This window comes from Corythoichthys intestinalis, chromosome 1 (assembly GCF_030265065.1).
Source record: "Corythoichthys intestinalis isolate RoL2023-P3 chromosome 1, ASM3026506v1, whole genome shotgun sequence".
Lineage (NCBI taxonomy): Eukaryota > Metazoa > Chordata > Actinopteri > Syngnathiformes > Syngnathidae > Corythoichthys > Corythoichthys intestinalis.
Window position 1 is genome coordinate 70779619 of NC_080395.1, and position 20576 is coordinate 70800194.

General features: G+C 45.4%; 1 protein-coding gene across 1 annotated transcript in view; it reads right to left on the reverse strand.

The window, feature by feature from the left end:
• The window catches only part of LOC130912457 (phospholipid-transporting ATPase ABCA1-like), a 235362-nt gene that overhangs the window by 162654 nt on the left and 52132 nt on the right, over positions 1-20576 (reverse strand). The window contains exons 11-13 of the mRNA XM_057830569.1: positions 16556-16669; positions 16220-16391; positions 15886-16017 (exon numbers count right to left, since the gene is read on the reverse strand). Of these exons, the coding sequence (XP_057686552.1) occupies positions 15886-16017; positions 16220-16391; positions 16556-16669 (418 nt within the window). The remainder of the gene's footprint in view (positions 1-15885; positions 16018-16219; positions 16392-16555; positions 16670-20576) is intronic.

Here is a 20576-nt window from a genome sequence, read left to right on the forward strand (position 1 = left end):
TTACAAGTTATATTGTCACAATTTCATCCCGCAAATGGTCCAATATAATTTGAATATGTATTTTCCTATTTTTGGTGTTAAACGGAGTAATATTTGGGCATATTTAATCGCACAGAATGTGATGTAATCCATATCTGGACTGTCTAAAAAATGTGTGGTCGTCTGTCAATGTTCACTCAAAATGGGTTGATTTCAAAACTAAAGCCTTCAAAATGGCTTTATTTTTATTCGACTTAAACCTTTACATTTCTGTAGATGAAAATTTTGGAGTATTTGTCAACTAAAACTCGGCTAACACATTTTAAAATGTGAAATAAGACCAAGTCTAAAATTAAGTACTGCCAAAAACAACACTGGCCCGTACACCCCGTGCACCAATTTATACAAGTTAAACGATCAAAACACTAAGCTGATAATTAAGACTGTAATGATACGGCTGTAAAACAGAAATCATGGTACTCAGTCACGTTCTTGTCTCGTGTTGTGAAACGATAGACTCGTGGCACTCCTTCAAGTCGAGTTAAGAGTGACTGTTTGCATTTGCCAGTTTTTGCTAACATGATAATCAATAATCAGACATGCCTGCTTCTGTTGTTCTAGTATATAACAAAAAGTAGATATTTAAACCATAATAACTAAATAAATACATCTACAATATGAGTGCATGAGAAAGAATGTTTGTGTGGGCAGACAAAAGAACCCCTCTATTCAAGAAGTGAGTGCCAGTATGCCAACAGTTGACAAACCACGTCACACCCATCTGGTAATGAATGGACATAACATTCTAGGATGATCTGGTGTGCCCAGTCAGCCCGCCCACTCTCAGCTAACGCTGACAGATGATAATCAGGGTTGCCCTGACCACAGAAACACACGAACGCTTTTGCCCTATCCCATACTGATGCCACTCTCAAACAATGTTCTACCTCCTGGCCCCCTTTAAAAACTAAACTGTGACGGCCCCTGGCCGTTTAATAGTTAATTTTCAGAGATTCTTCCAGTCAGCTGATCGTCGCCTCCACCAGCTGGCTGCTTCCCCTCCCACTGTGACGACAGCTGATCGACGCAGGACGGACCGACGACGTCACCACCGCTGATTGGCCACGGAAAGAGGCGCCAAGCTTCATAAACCTGCCGCTGTCAAAGTTCTATGAGGTCGCAATTTGGCAGCATTCTGTCGCGTTCCTCGTCGCTAGCTATTTGCTCGCCATTCACGCTCGTTTGCATTTTGATCGCTAGTTTGATACACTCCCGCTTTTTCGGTGAGGTCTTTTGTGTTTATTCGTTATTGGATCGTTTTTGTTCACCACTGTAAATAAGAGCACTGAAGCAAGTAAGGGTAAGTCGCCATTTCTGTTGAACCCGTTTTCTCCTGTTTTGTATAGAGTAGGAAGTTAGGTTAGAAGCTGTCTTTTCTTTGTTCCTTTTACATGATCAGGGCTTAGTTAGCGGGTGGGGTTTGAGTGTAATTCCTTTTGTTTGTTGTTTTGGCCTGGGCTTACCCTGAAGTCACGCTTCCTCGGCATTTTGTACATATTCATTGCGAGTTTGATTATTGTGTAAATAAATTTGTGTCCACTTGTACCTTTGTGTGGATTGTTTTATGTTACGCCTTTCGCGAGCCATCTTTGGCACGTAACATAAACAAATTTTCCAAACGTCATCACTTCTCCGGATGTCAAGGGACATGCTGCTGGAATCGAACCTGGGACCAGTGTTTTTCCCTCTCTTTGCCTGCCGTTTTTAATTTCATGGTTCTTGTTTTTTTGACTGTTTTTTTTGACTGCATCATCCTTGCATCATCTGCTAAATTTGAGTCAATTCCATTATATTTCTCAACCATTCGCATGGAAATGTGCCCTATTTTTAAAACATTCTTATCGACAATTTTTGTTGTTGACAGGTAATAAACCCTTTTCACACACATATCCAGGGAAATCCCATGTAAGGTGACGCGGGATTTACTCGCGTTATTGCTTTCAAGCATGTATAGATTTCTCGAGAACGATGCGGGTTGGACATTTTCACAAACTTGTCTCGTGTTGCCAAGTGGCGCTCTCCGTGCGGGGAGGGCAGCTGGCGTGATTTTATAACCCGGACATTACATCATTTTGGGTAGGCATCGGCTGTCACAATGTTGGTCAAATCATGTTTTGTTCTGGAGGGAGCATTCAAGCACATCAAGACTGTATTTAAGCGCAGACGATTCAAGAGAAGGGTGGAAGGAAGAATCCCGCTGACTTTGTTTTGTTGTCTTATCGGCTCTCTGCCTACCGCTTAGGTTAGTATTTTATTGATCCCCATCGACCTACTGTCACGTAACCATTGTGTAATTCCCCCTTTTCAGCGATCACGTGTATGCCCGAAGCATGCGGGGCAGCGGCAGGGAGAGGCTCGCTCTCTCCACTTGCCTCAGGCCCCGCCGAGTAGGAAGGCGGCCTCGGTGCGCACGGAAGCCTCGGGCCGCGGGCCTGGGTGGAGCTGCCGCGAGTGCAGATCTTGGTGGTAGTAGCAAATATGTATTTAATAAACCATCGAACGCATCCCTCCGTTGTTCTCCGCTTTGAAGTACAACCTTGTTTCCACAGTAGCGAACCCGAACATCGGGGACAAAATAAACCACACACTTCCAAAGATGGACGATGGACTCTCTTCCTCGGTTCCACTGTCACAGACGCATTCTGTAATTCCCCCTTTTTAGATAGCAATCGCGTGTATGCGAGGCATGCGGGGAAGCGGCAGGGAGATGCTTGCTCTCTCCCCTCGCCTCAGGCCTTGCCTTGGGCGCGGGCCCGTGTGGAGCCGCCGCGGGTGCAGATCTTGGTTGTAGTACCAAACATGCATTTAAAGGGTATTACAACACCTGGGGAAATGCTAATATTCCATCATTTATCCATAAACGCATGCCTTTTGGATTCATATCATGCCACTTCATGTAATTACACACATCATAAAACCAAGAAAATTATAGAAATTTGGATCGTTTGTCAAGCTAAACCGACCGGCGCCCGAGATCCCGGAAATCTGATCATCTTGATTGTGCGTCCCGGGCCGTTGGGGGACGGGTATCAATAAGCATTTGCTTTTTCCCGTCTTTCCTTTGTCTGTCATCGTCTATCTTTCGGGCAAATTCCACGCTCTGAAACTGTATATGATTATGATGATGATGACAATGACAATAAATTCATTCATTCATTCATTCATCTAGCATATTGTGTGTGTGACGTCACAACATGGAAACAACCGGCTCAGTGCTTGGTACTGAATGGCGGCGATGATGGCGGACAATTTTGTTTCTAGGTGCAGCGACGAATCCGACGTAACGAACGTTCTTCTAATGGTGACGAGGAGAGTTATGAACCTTTCTTTGGTGTTTTGGGTTATCAATTTGAGCCCAAACGAAAGCCAATGCAGCCTAATGAAAGGATCATTGAGGGGAGCAATCACACTGATGAAACACCGGCAACAGATCGTGTGAGAAACACTGAATGGTTTGTTTTGCATTTCGTTTTGTGAAGCTGATACACCGTGACCGCAAAATAAAGTAATGCATAGAATAATTATCATTTATTGTGCTATCATAGGTTTTTGCTCTGCCAACAGACACAAATATGAATGGGATTAGAGGATTTGTTCTATATATTTTACGAGCGATAATTTATACATTTGTTCAGTCCTATATCCAATGCGTGATGTTTTTTATTATAAAAGAGTACTCACTCTGGCCATTTCAAGCTTGGCTGCTCCGCTCCTTTGGTTACCCTGGGGTGGTGGGCTGGTCTCATCAGAGCCAGTCATTGTCCTCTTTCTTGATATCTCGGGACATTTCGGTGGCTGCGCGTGTTTGGTGAGCACCGCATCTGCTTTCAGCAGCAATTTCTTAGCAAAACCTGATTTCATTTGTCCATAGTTCAAATAGCTTTCAGGTGTAAAATGCGCAGCACACAAAACCGTGTCGGAGGCTGGGTCTGCAAAATCAGCCCTCTTAGCACGGACGATCTTTACTAATTGTCTGCGTAGTCCAGCTTTTTCTCGCGTTCGGGAACTCATGGGTACTACATTGCGACAAATGGCTATTTGTACACCACATAGCACGACAGGTTTGAACCATTTTAGCGATTTTTTTGATAAAACACGAACGCAACTCTCTCGCCAATAAACAACGCCTGCCTTGACCTTTTGTTTCCTTGTTGTGACGACTCCGCCCCATTCGGCTGTTTCCGGAATACTTTCGGAAATGTTCGTCATTTTCGATCTATTTTCGATAATTGCTCATGAATGTGATTGATTTTTTTGTTAACTTTATTAATATTTGTTATTTTTCCACATAACGGTTCTATTGATATCTCACAACCCCTTAAGCCTGACTTATACTCCCGCGTTACGGTGACGGCGTAGCGACTACGGCGTCATTCGACATTCGATAGTTCTGCGGTGAGGGAACGCGTTGCTCTGTAATTCACCGCCAAGCCACTAGAGGGATGTGGCATTATGTTTGTACGGTTTTGGGGCATGCTTGTTTACTTCCGCTAGTCGGAGAAAAAATAAACAATGCAAGATGGAACTCTTGAAAGTAAATATTCTGCTCATCAACACTGAATAAATATGGAACATACAAATGTTGACGGGCAGGCGACGCAGAAGACGGTTTCGAGGCGGTCTGGCCGACTTTTGATGCCGCACAGAGAGTTTTAGACTCGGGTGGAGAGAGCTAGCTGTGGCGGCTAGCTTCAAACTGGCGTTGAGCACTGCGTCCATAGCAGATTTCTGGCGTCTAGGGAACTTCCCAAACTGCGTTGGGAGGCTTGATTTTAAGGTTATCATAAAAAGCACTGAGGCACTCTCAATCAGTGATGATGTATTGTGTGTGTGAACTGTCTGTTATTGAAAATTAAAGATCAAAACAACTCTTTTGACACCAAATCTGTGCTTTATTCTTCATATACTTGAAACATATGTACACAGTAAATGATGAAGTGCACCAACCAAAAATACGACATAAAGTGATAAAAAGTTGGCAGTTTTTGGCCAACTGGGTCACCGCTTCGTGTGGCCACTCGATTCCGAACACCCACGTCTCGGTGGTTCTTCCATTTTTTTTTTTTCCGATCGCCGACCTTGCCATTTGGCAATCACAATAATAATGTCTTGACGAGACTTGCTCTTCGATGATACTCCCGTCGGCTTGGAGCATTTTTGCGTGTAGAAAATAATGTTTGATTCTATTCTACAATGGCGGTGTTTTCGCGGTAAACCGGAAACAACAGTCTGAGCGGACCAATCACAGTCCGTTTTCGTCACATCATACACGTCTAGGTGACGCGAAGGTTAGAAAACTCGAGAGGCGCGCGTAAGCCTACGGCGTAGGGTCGTTATTCGATTCATCCTTGACGGCGTAGGTCTGACGCGGAAGAATAACTCGGCCTTTAGTATTATAATACCCTTTAATAAACCCTTGAACGCTTCCTCCGTTGTTTTCTGCTTTGATGTACAACCTTGTTTCCACAGTAGCAAAAGCAGAGTAATAGAGGAAGTGACGATCGGGCTGCCATGATATTTAGGACATCAGCCATCATGCTGTGACCCGGTATTTTAACGTCTGCTTTCATGCACACCGCTTCCCGGGAAAGTCCCGTACATGATACTAAGACGCGACCTGTGAAATGTCCGCGTAATTTTCGTGTCAGTCGACCCGGGAAATTGTTTTCACATACAACTGCTGTACGGTTAAAACCCGTGATATTAGCGGTGTTTCGGAGTGTGTGAAAAGGGCTATAAATGTCTACTTTGCCTTGAGGCGATTTGCCGCGAACTCATGGAGCAGCCAGATAGGAGAGTATGTACAGTACATCACTGGGACAGATGAGATGGATTTGAGAAAAACAGTCTTGAGAATTAGGAGATGTTTCTCCAATTGCTTGTGATAAAGTCCTATGCTTTGCAGACATTGGAAATCTTGTGAAAGAACATCTTATCTGAAAGGCGACAGATGAGATAATGAAGTCTAATTTGTTTCCAGCCAGCTATTCTTGGGGACGTTCCCAGAACACCTCACCAGGGGCATCCTAATCAGATACCCGAACCACCTCTTCTGGCTCCTTTCGATGTAGAGGAGCAGTGACTCTACTCCGAGCCTCTCCTGGATGACCGAGCTTCTCACCTGATCTCTAAGAGCCCAGACACCCTACGGAGGAAATTCATTTCGGCCGCTTGCATCCAGGATCTTGTTCTTTCAGTCACAACCCACAGCTCGTGACCATAGGTGAGGGTAGGAACGAAGACCAACCGGTAAATAAAGAGCTTCGCCTTTCGGCTCAGCTCCCTCTTCACCACGACAAACAATGCAGAGTCTGCATCACTGCAGACGCAGCACCGATCCACCTGTTAATCTCCCATTCCATTTTTCCTTGAGAAGAACAACACTCCCTGGCTTGACGTCTCGATGAACGGTCTGCCATCTTGTGCGTGGTTGCATTGTTGGGAAGAATTGTTTCTGCCACCTATCCCAAAATGTGTTTGACAGGTGTTGGACATGTCGCCACTGGCACTTGTAGAGATCCGAAGCGCCAAACTCTCCAGGAGGTGCTGGAAGAGGGTTCACCTTTTGTGTCAGAAGCGTAGCTGGGGTAAGTACTGTATGAATGGATCATCAGAGTCGCAGGAACAAGAGGACTGTTGTTGATGATTGCTGCTACTTCTGCCATGAACGTAACCAACACTTCATGGGTAAGTTTATCCTTCAAGCGAAGGAACATTGAGTCCAAAATCCTTCTTACAAGTCCTATTCAGCACCTCAGCTGCTCCTAGATATTCTGTCCATAAAGGTGAACCAGTGACATAGGGCAGCCTTGGCGGAGTACAACTCTCACTGGAAACAGATCTGATTCACAAATGGCTACACGGACTAACCACTGACACCAGTCATACAGGGAACGGACCCCCTGTATCAGGGATTCCGATACCCCATACTCCTGAAGCACCTCACACAGGACTCCCCGGGGAACACAGTTGAACGCCTTCCCCAAGTCCACAAAGCACATGTACAGTGGTTGGGCAAACTCCAATGACCTCCCCGAGAACCCTGCTGAGGGTTTAGAGCTGGTCCACTGTTCCGAGGCCTGGACGAAAACCACACTGCTCCTCTTGAATCCAAGAGTCAACTTTCCAATGGAAACTCCTCTCCAGTACCCCTGAGTAGACCTTCTCAAGGAGGCTGAGGAATGTGCTCCTCCTATAATTGGACCACACCCTCCGGTCGCCCTTTTGAGAAAAAGGGTCCACCACCCCGGTCTGCCAATCCAGAGGCACTGTCCGCGATGTCCACGCGATGTTGCAAAGGTGTGACAACCAAGACAACCCCACAACATCCAGAGCCTTTAGAAACTCTGGGCAGCTTCACCCCCGGGGCTCTGCCACAGAATGTTAGGGCTCCTTGATTACAGGCTGGAGACCAGACGGTGGGAAGCGACGACAGCTGCGAGCCATTAACATCAGCATCCTAGAAAAGCCTGATCGTCGTTGCCATTCATCGGCAGACCAACTCTTTCGGCATTCCCGTCACGTCCAGCACTCAGGTATTTACCGACATATATACTCCCGGCTAATCTGACCTTTGTCTCGTCCCAGGATTCTCCGTGCCTGCTCCCTGACCTGTACCGTTGCCTGATATCTAATGTACACTTGCCAGCTACCACCCGACGTGCATGTGCGCTACTGTGATCATCTGCGTGTACCTGACAATAAACCATTGTAAATAATTACTGCTATCTCCCTTGTCTGGTTTGGGGTCCAATTCCCAGCGCACCCTAACAGTTTGGTCTGGCCACGTGGACCCCGCGGACATGGATCCGAGTTCCGCTTCCCCGTCGTCCTCCGCCCTTGGACCGTCACGCTCAAGCCCTCGAGTACCTTTATCAAAAGGTAGGTGAAATAGCTCTGGCTCTCCAGTCTGTCCAGGTGCAGTTCACATCGCTTCCCGTGCACCCGACATCGCCACCCCACCGAGGCTTCGTCTCCCCACCGCCGACACCTCACGAGCCACACATACCCCCACTAGCTCCCTACGAAGGCGACTTGGGCTCTTGTCGTGCCTTTTTGGTACAGTGCGGTCTCACGTTCGATCAACAGCCACATACATACAGCAGCGAGCGAGCCAAGATTTCTTACCTGATTGGCTGCCTGCATGGCTCAGCCTTGGCCTGGACGACAGCTGAGTGGGAGAAGGACTCAGCGGCGTGTGCCTCATACGCCAGCTTCACAGCGGAGATGCGCAAAGTTTTTGACCACCCGGTCCGTGGTAAGGAAGCCGCCAAACACCTTATGTCCATCCGTCAGGGGGGCCGCAGCGTCGCAGTTTTCAGTGGAGTTCCGCACGCTTGCAGCGGAGAGCAATTTCAACGACGCCGCGCTTCAAGAGGTCTTCACCAGCGCTCTCAGCGAATCCCTCAAAGACGAACTGGCTTCCAGGGACGAGCCAGGTAATCTCGATCAGTTTCTTAATCTTTCGATTAAAATCGATAATCGACTCCTCGAAAGACGTCAACGCCACGAGCAGCAGTCTTCCCTTTTACACCGTCCTGCTTCTTCGAGTATGGCCCTTCCTCCGGGGTTTTCTACAAACGTCATTGCCTGTACTCTGCTCTCTGCTGTGAGCCCGGAGCCCATGCAGCTTGGACTAGCCAGGCTCACTGTGGAGGAACGCACACGTTGGCTCACTACCCAGTTGTGCCTTTACTGTGGCCAAGGGGGGCATTTTCTGCGCCAATGTCCGGTACGTCCAAGCTCGTCTGTAAGAGAGGAAATATTGATGAGTCATGCGTCCAATAAATCTTCAGTTTGGCTCCAGCTCTCAGCCACTCTTTCATTAAAGGATCAGACCCACATGGTGATGGCCTTGGTTGATTGTGGAGCTGATAAGAGCTTTATTGATCGCAGGTTGGCAGCTCAGCTGGGTGTTGGAACCCGCTCATTACCATTTCCCTTGAGAACCACCACACTCAATGGACAGGTTCTTTTTAGTGTGGAGGAGCAGACGGAGCCTCTCCACCTCCTCCTTTCTGGTAATCACCGAGAGGTAATCAGTCTGTTTGTCATAGATTGTCCTCGCACACCATTGGTCCTGGGGCTACCCTGGCTCAAGAAGCACAACCCTGCGGTGGATTGGACCCTGCCCAAGCTCACTGCATGGAGTGACCACTGTCACCATAACTGTTTAAAAGCAGCCTTGGTTCCTGCCTATCCTGTCCGAGACTCAGTCCAGCCTGATCTGTCTTCAGTCCTGGATTGCTCCCACGACCTTGGTCTGGTTTCAGTAGGAACCGTGCGGTAGCTCTGCCCCCCCACCGCCCATATGACTGTGCCATAGACCTCCTCTCTGGCGCTGCCCTGCCAAATGTGCGCATTTATAAGATCTCTGAGCCTGAGAGGGAGGCACTGCAGTTGTACATCACTGAGTCCTTGGCTACAGGTATAATCCGTCCGTCCTCCTTCCCCGTTGGCGCCGGCCTCTTCTTTGTGGGGAAAAAGGATGGCACATTGAGGCCAAGCATTGATTTCTGTGGTCTTAACAAGATCACAATTAAGAACACGTACCCACTCCTCTTGATGGACTCTGTATTCACACCCCTCCATGGTGCGCGTATCCTCACCAAGCTAGATCTACGCAGCGCCTATCATCTGGTCCGTGTCAGGGAGGGAGACGAGTGGAAGACCGCATGCAGCACTCCCCTGGGCCATTTTGAGTGTGTTGTCATGCCTTTTGGACTCTCCAACACCCCCGCAATTTCCCAGAACATGGTCAATGACATGCTGAGTGACATGATCAACAGGTTTGTTTTTTTTAATCTTGATGACATCTTGATTTTCTCCCCTAACCCCACAGAGCATGAGCAGCATGTGCGCCAGGTTCTCCAAAGACTCCTGGAAAACCGTCTGTATGTAAAGGCTGAGATGTGCGAGTTCCACGTCCTCGAAGCCTCTTTCTTTGGCTACGTCACTGCCAAGGGTGAACTCCGCATGAATCCTGGTAAGCTAACCGCAGTGGTAGAGTGGCAACGGCCCACCGATAGGAAACAACTCCAGCGTTTCCGCGGGTTCGCAAACTTTTATCGGAGGTTCCTCAGAATTTACAGCAGAGTCGCAGCTCCACTTACGGCCCTCACATCGAGCCCTTCACCGTTTCTCTGGTCTGACTCTGCTGACGCTGCCTTCAGGGACCTTTAACAACGCTTTACTTCTGCCCCTGTGGTAGCACACCCCGATCTTTCGTTACAGTTCGTCGTGGAAGTGGATGCCTCGGAAGTGGGGGTGGGAGCAGTACTATCCCAACGGCAGGCTAGAGACGGAAAGGTGCACCCATGTGCGTTCTTCTTTCGTAGGCTCTCCCGAGCTGAGCAAAATTACGGCATCGGGGAACGTGAACTGTTGGCCGTGAAACTTGCCTTGGAGGAGTGGCGCTATCTGTTGGAGGGCGCTCGCCAGCCATTCAGAGTTTTGACCGACCACAAGAACTTGAGTATCTAAGAGCCTCCAAGAAACTCAATCCACGCCAAGGCAGGTGGGCCATGTTTTTTGAACGCTTTAATTTCTCCCTTTCCTACATCCCAGGGTCACGCAACATCAACCCTGATGCCCTGTCCCGCCAGTTCCTGCCCAGCAAAATTAAAGAGGAACCAGCTCCCATACTCCCTTCCACCTGTTTTCTCGCCTCAGTGGATTGGGAGATAGAGTGCAGGGTCAAGGAGGCACTTGGTGAACACCCTGACCCCCGGGAAGGCCCCCAGAGCGACTTGTTTGTTTCATAATCCGTCCGTCCGCAGGTGCTAGAGTGGCCCAATTCGTCCCGTCTGTTCTGCCACCCAGGTATCCGCAGGACCCTGGCCGTGCTGCGCCAACGGTTCTGGTGGGCCACCATGCTGGAGGACACTTGGTCTTTTGTCATGGCTTGCCACGTCTGCGCCCGCGGTAAGACCTCTACCAAAGCCAGTGCTGGACTGCTCCGCCCCCTTCCCATCCCTAGTCGCGCGTGGTCCCATATCGCCCTGGACTTTGTCTCCGGCCTGCCCCCATCCAGAGGAAACACAATCATACTCACCGTGGTGGACAGGTTTTCCAAGGGGGCCCACTTTATCCAGCTTCGCAAACTCCCGACAGCAAAGGAGATCGGAGAGCTGCTGGTCCAGCATGTTTTCCGCCTGCACGGCATACCGTCTGACATTGAGTCGGATAGGGGTCCGCAATTCACCTTCCAGGTATGGAAAGCCTTCTACGCAGCTCTGGACGTTGGTGTAAGTCTCTCCTCAGGTTATCATCCCCAAACCAACGGCCAGTGCGAGCACACAAATCAGCAGCTGGAAGCGGCTCTCCGCTGTGTGGCGCAGTCCTGGCCCAACTCCTGGAGTGATCATCTTCCCTGGGTCGAATATGCCCATAACACCTTGCCGAATGCCTCCTCAGGTATGTCCCCCTTCCTGTGCTCACTGGGCTATCAACCCCCTTTGTTTCCTTCCCATGAGCAGGACATTGCGGTGCCCTCAGTACAAAGGCACATCAGCCAGTGCACTAACGTTTGGAAAAGGGCGCGTGCTGCGCTTATCCGCTCTTCTGAGATTTCCCAGACCCAGTTCAACCGCCTCCGTGCGCCAGCACCGGTCTACTCTGTGGGCCAGAGGGCATGGCTCTTCTCCAAGCACCTGCCACTAAGGGTTGACTCCAGGAAACTGGCTCCACGTTTTGTCGGCTCCTATGATATAGAGAAAGTTGTGAACCCTTGCTCAGTCCGCCTCAAGCTCCCAAGGTCTCTCAGTATTCCACCCCACCTTCCATGTTTCCCAGATCAAGCCAGTCTCGTCATGCCCGTTGTCCCCCGGGTGCCGACTCCTCCTCCTCCATTGTCAATTGACGGGCACCCAGCTTTCAAAGTGAGGCAGCTCTTGGATGTCCGCTGCTGTGGCTGTGGGTAGCAGTATCTGGTCGACTGGAAGGGCCATGGGCCTGAAGAGTGGAGCTGGATCCCTGCCAGGCAGGTGTTGTGCAAGTCTCTGATATGCGATTTCCATCGTGCCAATCCCGGTCGCCTGGTGGCGTGGGGGGCGGGGGGGGATACTGTTAGGGCTCCTTGATTACATGCTGGAGACCAGACAGGGGGAAGCGACGACAGCTGTGAGCCATTAAAATCAGCAACCTACAAAAGCCTGATTGTCGTTGCCATTCGTCGCCAGACCATCTCTTTTGGCATTCCCGTCAATCACGTCCAGCACTCAGGTATTTACCGACATATATGTATACTCCCGGCTAATCTGACCGTTGTCCCAGGGTTCTTCATGCCTGCTCCCTGACCTGTACCGTTGCCCGATATCTGATCTACACTTGCCAGCTACCACCTGACGTACACGTGCGCTGCTGTGATCATCTGCGTGCACCTGACAATAAACCATTGTAAATAATTACTGCCATCTCCCTTGTCTGCTTTGGGGTCCAATTCCCAGCGCACCCTAACACAGAGAAGCTTTTTAACCAACTCGTTGACCTCAACCTCAGATAGAAGGACCCAACTCGGAGTCCCCAGGCTCTGCTTCCTCATGGGAAGGCATGTTGGTGGAATTGAGGAGGTCTTCAAAGTATTCCGCCCACCGGCTAACAACATCCCAGGTCGAGGTCAGCAGTGCCCCATCCACACTATACACCGTGTTGGTGGTGCACCGCTTTCCTCTCCTGAGATGCCGGATGGTGGACAAAAATTTTTTTTAAGCCGTCCGGAAGTCGTTCTCCATGGCCTCAACGAACTCCTCCCATGCCTGGGTTTTCGCCTCAGTGACCACCCGAGCCGTGTGCCACTTGGCCAGTCGGTTCCCATCAGCTGCCTCTGGAGTCCTGCAGCCCAAAAAGGCAAGCTAGGACTCCTTCTTCAGCTTGGCGGCATCCCTCCCCCATGAGTCATTATCTTATAGTGGTGGTGGGTGTGTGTGCGTGTGTGTGTGGGGGGGGGGGGTGTACCAATGATCCTAGGAGCTATTTTGTCTGAGGCTTTGTGACTCTGGCAGGGTCACCCAAGGCAAATAGGTCCTTGGTGAGGGACCAGACAAAGAATGGCTCAAAAGACCCCGTATGATGATCACGAACATTGAACTTCGATTTCCCTCGCCCTTGTAGAATGTTGGGTTGCAGACAAAGAAGGGGTACTTGGGTATCCGATCCCCTGCTGCAGAAGTTTATTCTTTCACTTTTGTTTAGCTACATTTTCCCACTCTTTTTCCAGCTCTATTGTATTTTTTTATATGCTCTGTGAAGCTAAAACCCTGTTATAAGCTGTTACAACTTTTGACCTGCTCTTCCCACCAAAAGCCAAGTGCAGCTTAATCCATTTAAAAACTAGCAAACCCGATGAATCGAATTGCTTGGTGCCAAATCTTTAGCGATGTGGAAACTAGTATATTAGTATAAAAATTTGTTGCAACGGCCTTTAAACAAACGACGGCATGCCGTCTGTCACCATAAAACCAAACCAGTTCCGCATCCAAACCAGTGACAATAAAATTCCTTTTTGTGAACAAACATTTTGCTAGAGAGACCTAGCGGTATCTGTGATAGCACGGAGCCAAGGAGGAAAAGAATGCTGCGGAATATCATCGGCAGGTAGCAAATATATGAACCAAAAAAAAAGAAGGGAAAATATTTTTTAACATTGTCCAGGAAAAAAAATTGGATTGATGGAGTAAATCGATTTCCTGCCCGGGAATACTTTGAATCCATCTTCTGGCATTGGTTCCTTGCAAGGCTTATTACTCTGATTGTGGACATGCCATCGAACGGATGGGCTGTCCGCCTGCGGATGGAGCAGTCGAAGGCTGGTACCGGTCAAGCCTACTCCATCCCATCCCAGCTACGCCAGAACTTGTTGGATTACGTTTTCAAATTGAAAAGGACTATTTAGATACTATTGTGGACTTTCTCTCTGCACAAAATTCAGTATGATTCAATGGTGACTCCTGGCCTAGGCAAAGATGACCCTTAAAAAGTTCCTTTAAATTTTATGAACATGAGAAATCAGAATTTAAAATTGTGATACATCAGAAAATTAAATCTCAATGAATGGACAGCCATTGTGCAAATACAGCAATGTTACCAGTTGAAAGTTTGTATATACTTTCTATGTTACAGCATGGGCATTGATAAAAATTTTACTGGAAACTAGTAAAGCACTGTTTCTTTTGCTACTGAGTAGTAGTACTGTACATGATACAAACCAGGGCCAATTAAAAGGTACCTGAAGACTTGAATTCATTCCTATTTTACGCGGTTAAATTGTAATGAATGCATCATCCGTTGCCTCAAAACTTACATTACCAAAAGATTTTTTTAATTGACCGCATAGTTTTGAGTTACTGCCATAGCAACACCTTGGTAACGTAGGACGCACTTAACTGCCGGCCACTACCTGATGACGTCATTTCCTGAAGACCTCGACAGCATTCCAATACGAAAGTATATCACCATGCTATCCTCGTCATATATTGCAAACATTTTTTGGGTTTTACTAGTAGATTCATCAAGTTTCCAGACTCAATGAGTGGCCCCCCTAAAAAATGTTTTCTGCTCGGATTTGCACATCTTTTGTGAACTTCTCCCCGGCTCCTTGATCGCGTCTTTGTTCCAACATTTCAGCGACGACAGCTTTGAAAGCCTTGGAGAATACAACCTTGGCTTTACAAAGATGTAAGCAGACCGTTACTGGCTTTTCTAATTCTAAAATTTGATGCAATTCTGTTAATATAGGAGGGCAAAACCAACTACCTGTTCGCTGAAGTGCGACCTGTTTTTTTTTTTTTTTAAGACAGCTGACAGGTTGTCTATTCATGTCGATTTGATACACGTTTATTATTTGATTGCGACCTGTCTTTTTGTTTTGTTGCTTGCGCGTCATAAGACAGCTGACAGGTTGTCTATTCATGTCAATTTGATCCATTTACTACTAGATCTATACAGTAACTACTCGTCTGTTTTTGCAATTACTGATAAATATATCACAGAATGACTGGGGAAAGAAAGGAGAGAAATCACGATGCTAGACATCGGCCTACCACTCGTCCTTTCGTGAAGTGTTGAGCTGCCAACCGGCGTCATCACCAACATCTGCTGTGCCAAGTAAATCGTCGTCATCTGACACCTCAGGTTCAAACATGTAGGGGTTCATAGTAGATAATCTTTCCTGGGAACCTTTGCCATCATTAGCGTCACGAAAAAGCGATCCTGAATGGTAACTTTCAGTGGAAATGGCACTGATATTGTTGGTGCTGCTATGCTCGCTGTGGATAGTCTTCAGTTGCGTTTGGGAACTAAGGTTTGAGAATGCAGTACTGACGGAATGATAAAGAACTTACAAAAAAAAAAAAAAAAAACCCGCAAATTATCCTCTCATTTATGCGTTACAAATGACATGGTTGTTTCGATGAACTCGTCCAAAGTTTATATTCATAAAATTACACCAAAATCCGAAAAGCTCTTCACCTGCCCTTTAATTCATTGCCCGTCAATGACGGCGCTAGAGGCCCAATCCAGAGCTAGCAGTGATCATTTGCTGCCAGGTTCTCCCAGTCAAAATTAAATGGACATCCAGAGCCATCAACTGCACTGAAACATGAGCATTCACAGCCTTCCAGTTTAAATGAACTGAATGTCTGTAGTCGTCTCTGGGAGGCAATGACTTAGAGAAGATACTACATCAGCGAAGTGCTGAAATACTGTTAAGATGTATATTTATCATGCTTGAAGTACTGCACATACAAGAAACAATTTTAGATTTTTGCTCGGACATGGAAAGAACCTTGCATTGGCTCAAGAATTGTCAATATGGCTCCATGAGTGTAGTAAAAACAAGAAAATGCTTACTTATCAAACAGGACATTATGTTGTGGACAAAATCCCAGGGTCCTTCGGATGATGTCTATGTCTTTCCGGATGTCCATCCCTTGTATATACACGGTCCCCGAAGTAGGAGAGAACAGACCAATCAGTACAGACCTGGCACACACACAGAGATTCTTGTTAGCACACATACTCCTACCATAATAAATGGAATATCGAAATCAATATGATATTTTGTATAAAAACAATTTATTCAAAGTATTTGGCTATTATAGCTTGAAGAAATAGAGTGCACCTTCTTATTTTAAGGCTTGAACTTTAAATCTTTAAAAAATTCCAAAACTTAATCTGATCATACATGATAGTTGTTTTTCCTGCTCCATTTTGTCCGAGAAGTGAGGTGATCTGTCCCTCATAAAACTTAAGGTCGAGGTGGTTGACAGCCATCTTGCCTCCTTTTTTGTAGATTTTCACCAGGTCACATATACTGACACACAGGACCAGGTTAGTTGGGTCTGCTTCAATGCAATCTACATGGACACAACATAGCTGCAGTGTATATACAAACTTTTCTCATACAATAACATTTGCACCTGTGTATTTGAACTTGTCAGTAAAATGAATGAAATACATAAAATAACAATGTGATTATCCATACATCAAAATAAGTGAAGGAGACAATTTTTAGTCTTACCTTTATTATGCAGTTTGAGAACAGTAGGGACTGGCATATCATTCTTCAGTGGAAACCTCCTCCAGTAGTTGATATTAAAGATGAAATTCCAAGGCTTGGGCACACCATATTCGCCTGAAGCACACACATTTACAACTGGTCAACAATGTCAGGTTCCTGTCAGGGCTAAGCTGACACATTTACTCGTTCTGTTACATTAACTTCAGTGACTTTTTGAACAAAATGTACTTCTAAGAGTAGTTTTACCATGCCACACTTTTTACCTTAGTAGATTAGTGAAGAAGAAATGCTACTCTTACTCGTCTACTTTGGGCTACACCAATCAAATGTAACATGACGACCACACAAAAGCTTGTAGTCGGAAGTCCTAGGATTATTACGCCAGCCTGTTAAATCATATTCATCACATCACAATTATATTAATTGACATAAACTCAACATTACTCTAAACTTAACCCTAAACTTAGACCACAGGAGACCGGAGATATGATCGGTTTAATTTCATGGTAAGAAATATGTTTTCTTCACTAAAGTGCAGTCATGCTCTTTGGACGGGTTATGTTTCTTTTTTAGTACAGCATAATGATAAAAATACATATAGATGACATTGTGCTGAGAAAAAAAATAATATTGTTTAAAATAATATCAAACAATGCAAGCAGTTACTCACACTGTTACTCATTGCTTGAGTATTCTTTTCACAAGATACTTTTTTACTTGTAAATGAGTACATTTTTGGGAGACTATTTACCTGTAGTAACACTGCTCTTACCTCTGCTGGTGTTATCTAATATGCAAATGTAATGGTATTGAGACATGGGGAACCAGTTATAAACATACTGTATATACATAAACATTACAACATATACATGAACCACACCGAACCCAGACATGGCCGACATGTAATAAACTACATCCAGTTATCCCATTTGTAACCTTAATGGAACATAAAAGTAGTGAACAAGTTTTAACCCATGCCCACCTATCCCAGACACAACCCATATATGACCACTTTTAACCTATGCCCATTAACTTATGCACAATCCATAGAGGATCAAAACATGGCTGACCAAATCTAACGCCAAACCCACTTAACTTGTATACAAACCTTAAGAGTAGATAGCACAGGTAACCATTTTCAACCCATGCTCACCTAGCAAAAGCAAAACTCATCCAGGACCAAGACCCATTATCACGTAGCTCATATACCCAGCTTCCTCAATTAACAGACCGCTGTCCACGACCGGATCACGGTACACCTCTCTGCTGACCCAGAGCAAATGGCACTTTTCAAGAAAAAAAAAAAAAAGCGCACTATTCTATCGCCGAATTTTGCTTAATTTTTGGTCAAATATCTTCCATGTTCCCACTTCTGTTGTCATCTCTATGACAACGATGCGCTGATTGGCTGAGAGAGCGTGCATGGATGCGCTGATTGGCTTAGAGAGGGTGCATGGATGCGCTATTTGGCTGAGAGCCTGCATGCTACTAGCTAGAGTCGACGGACCCACAGCAGAGTGATAGACGAGTCGCACTTTGCAATCCCTGTAGAAGACCGAATCTTACAAAATGGCATGTTGACCAAGAGAAGAAAAGTGGACAACAAAAATCACTGTTTCAATGAGGAATGGACTGACAAATATGCGTCCATTTTACCAACTGCAAGTACCAAACCTATGTGCTTAATATGCTTCAAGACAGTTGCTATGATAAAAAGTAAAAACGTGAAACATCGTTATGTTAAAGAGCACAGCTCTTTTGAAGTTTCCTCTTAAATTAGAGTTGATAAGGCAAGAAATTAACAGGTTGAAGCAGTCATATCAAGAGTCAAGCAAGGTTATGGTTAAATTGATGACACAACAACAAATTGCAACGGAGTGCACACTCAGATTGTCGTGGGTGTGGGCCAAACGTAAGAAGCCGTTCTCTGAAATAAAAAAAGAGTGTATGACTGAACGGATGGCTGCAATGTTCGAAGGAAAAAGCGGAAATGACAACAAAAATCAAACATATCTCACTCTCAGATTCATCAACCACAAGACACACTGAAGTACTGGCTGATGATGTGAGTAAACAGCTTTGTGACCCCCAAATGTCATTTCTCTCATTGAGCACTTTTACAGTTAAAGTTACTGTTAATAATTATGTTTGCACCTTAATGAACGAGCTTGTCATTTATGTTTAGTACATGTCAACATGTACTGTACTACTTGCACGTTTTCTTTTTTGTTCAGCAGTGTTTTACAATTACAAAATGTACTGTCAATAGTTATTGTTTGCGCGTTAATGACAGATCTTCTATTATTTAGTGTACATGTGTAAACATTGTACCTGCATGTTTTTTTTTTTTTTGTATTTTTATTTTACGTCAAGTAAAAGTTTTGGTAATTTATTTTTATTTTATCACAATGTGCATTTTTTGTTTAGTCAAAAGAAACCACCTTTCACCTGCCTTGTACTTGACCGACATTAATAAATGGACCCATGCTTGTATGAAAAAAATTGTGGACCTTCAAGATTTCTATTTGAGGACCCCTGCCATATAGAAACCGAATAGTACCCAGACATGGGTGCCCACATTTATTCCTTGCCCACTTAGCCCACATATAATCCATAGAAGAGCAAGACATGGTTGACCAGAAATGAACCATATATTTTAAACCTTTTAGAGTTCAGTTTTGGTCAATCTAGCGAAGCCGGTGGACAAGAGCTGTAGTGTTTTGCCATAAGGAAGACTGTGTTTCCCATGAGGACCAGCTCACTCCAGCAGTGTCATAAAACCATCAATCAATCCAAAATCTATCTCCCGGTGGCCTGCAGATGGATTAAACAACATTTCTGTTTCCAGCCGCTGTGTGAAGGATGAATAGTAGTAAGGTAATGAATCCACTTGTGGCTAAACAATAGCATATGACGTTTAGCAACTGTGTGGCTTTGTGCACACCTGTCAAGTTGTTTGGTTTCGGCGTAATTTGTACAATTTTTATCAAAAATACTCCTAAATCGGCAAAATCTTGACTTGAATCTATCATTAAATGATGAAAGTTTTAAAACTTTAGCATGTCGAAAGTAGGCAGAAGGGAACTAATGCAAAAATGGTAGCAGTTTTAACAACTTTAACAGTTGATTCACAACATTAAACGATTTCCAAACATAGCAAAGGTTACTATGTTTTTTGTTGTTTTTTGAAATGCAACACTTTGCCAAGTAACTAATTACTCTTACATTCAGGTAACCAAGTTACTAACTCAATTACTTTTTGGGAGAAGTCATTTGTAACTGTAATTAATTTCTTTTTAAAAATAAGATTAACAAAACGGGTCAAAAAGATGAAGTCTGCAGAATGAAAAGTGACGAAAGCGGAGATTTTATTCTGCCACTTGGTTGGCGAACACAATTTGCCCGCAACTATTGCTGATCACTTCTCAGAATCAGCAAAAGAAATGTTCCCTGACTCAAAGATTGCATCGGTAAGTTAATTTTATCAATTGACCTTTTTAATTTATAACTGGATACACAAACGAACTACATTAAGGTCAAACTGAGTTGCGAGCTGAAGTGCCATGTAGTGCAGCCATCAACACATGATAAAAATTGCCAAAAGTACTACATACAATAATAACAAAAGTCTCTGTTGAATGTTAGTAATCATTATGTAGCTGAAGATATTGAATGTTCTTTCATTGCACCAGGTTATATGTTACAATATTACCAATAAATTCATAATACTTTAAAAATTGAGTTTTATTTTTGTTTCATATTGCACGCTATACACAACGTTGTAAGATTAGTCACCAATTTGTAAGGTCATACGTCACTTTTTGTAAGATTGCCAACGGCCTCAGGTTGACAGGTATGGCTTAGTGTGACAAAACTCGGCAGCGCTAACGAGTTCGGTTGAGGGGGGTAGCCTTCCTTTTTCCCCTCCTCAGACAAAACTTTCTCTTTTGTTGCTCTGGCCTCATTACAGAATTTGCGCTAAAGCGTTCACATCGACTTCCGTAATATAATGAATGGTGAA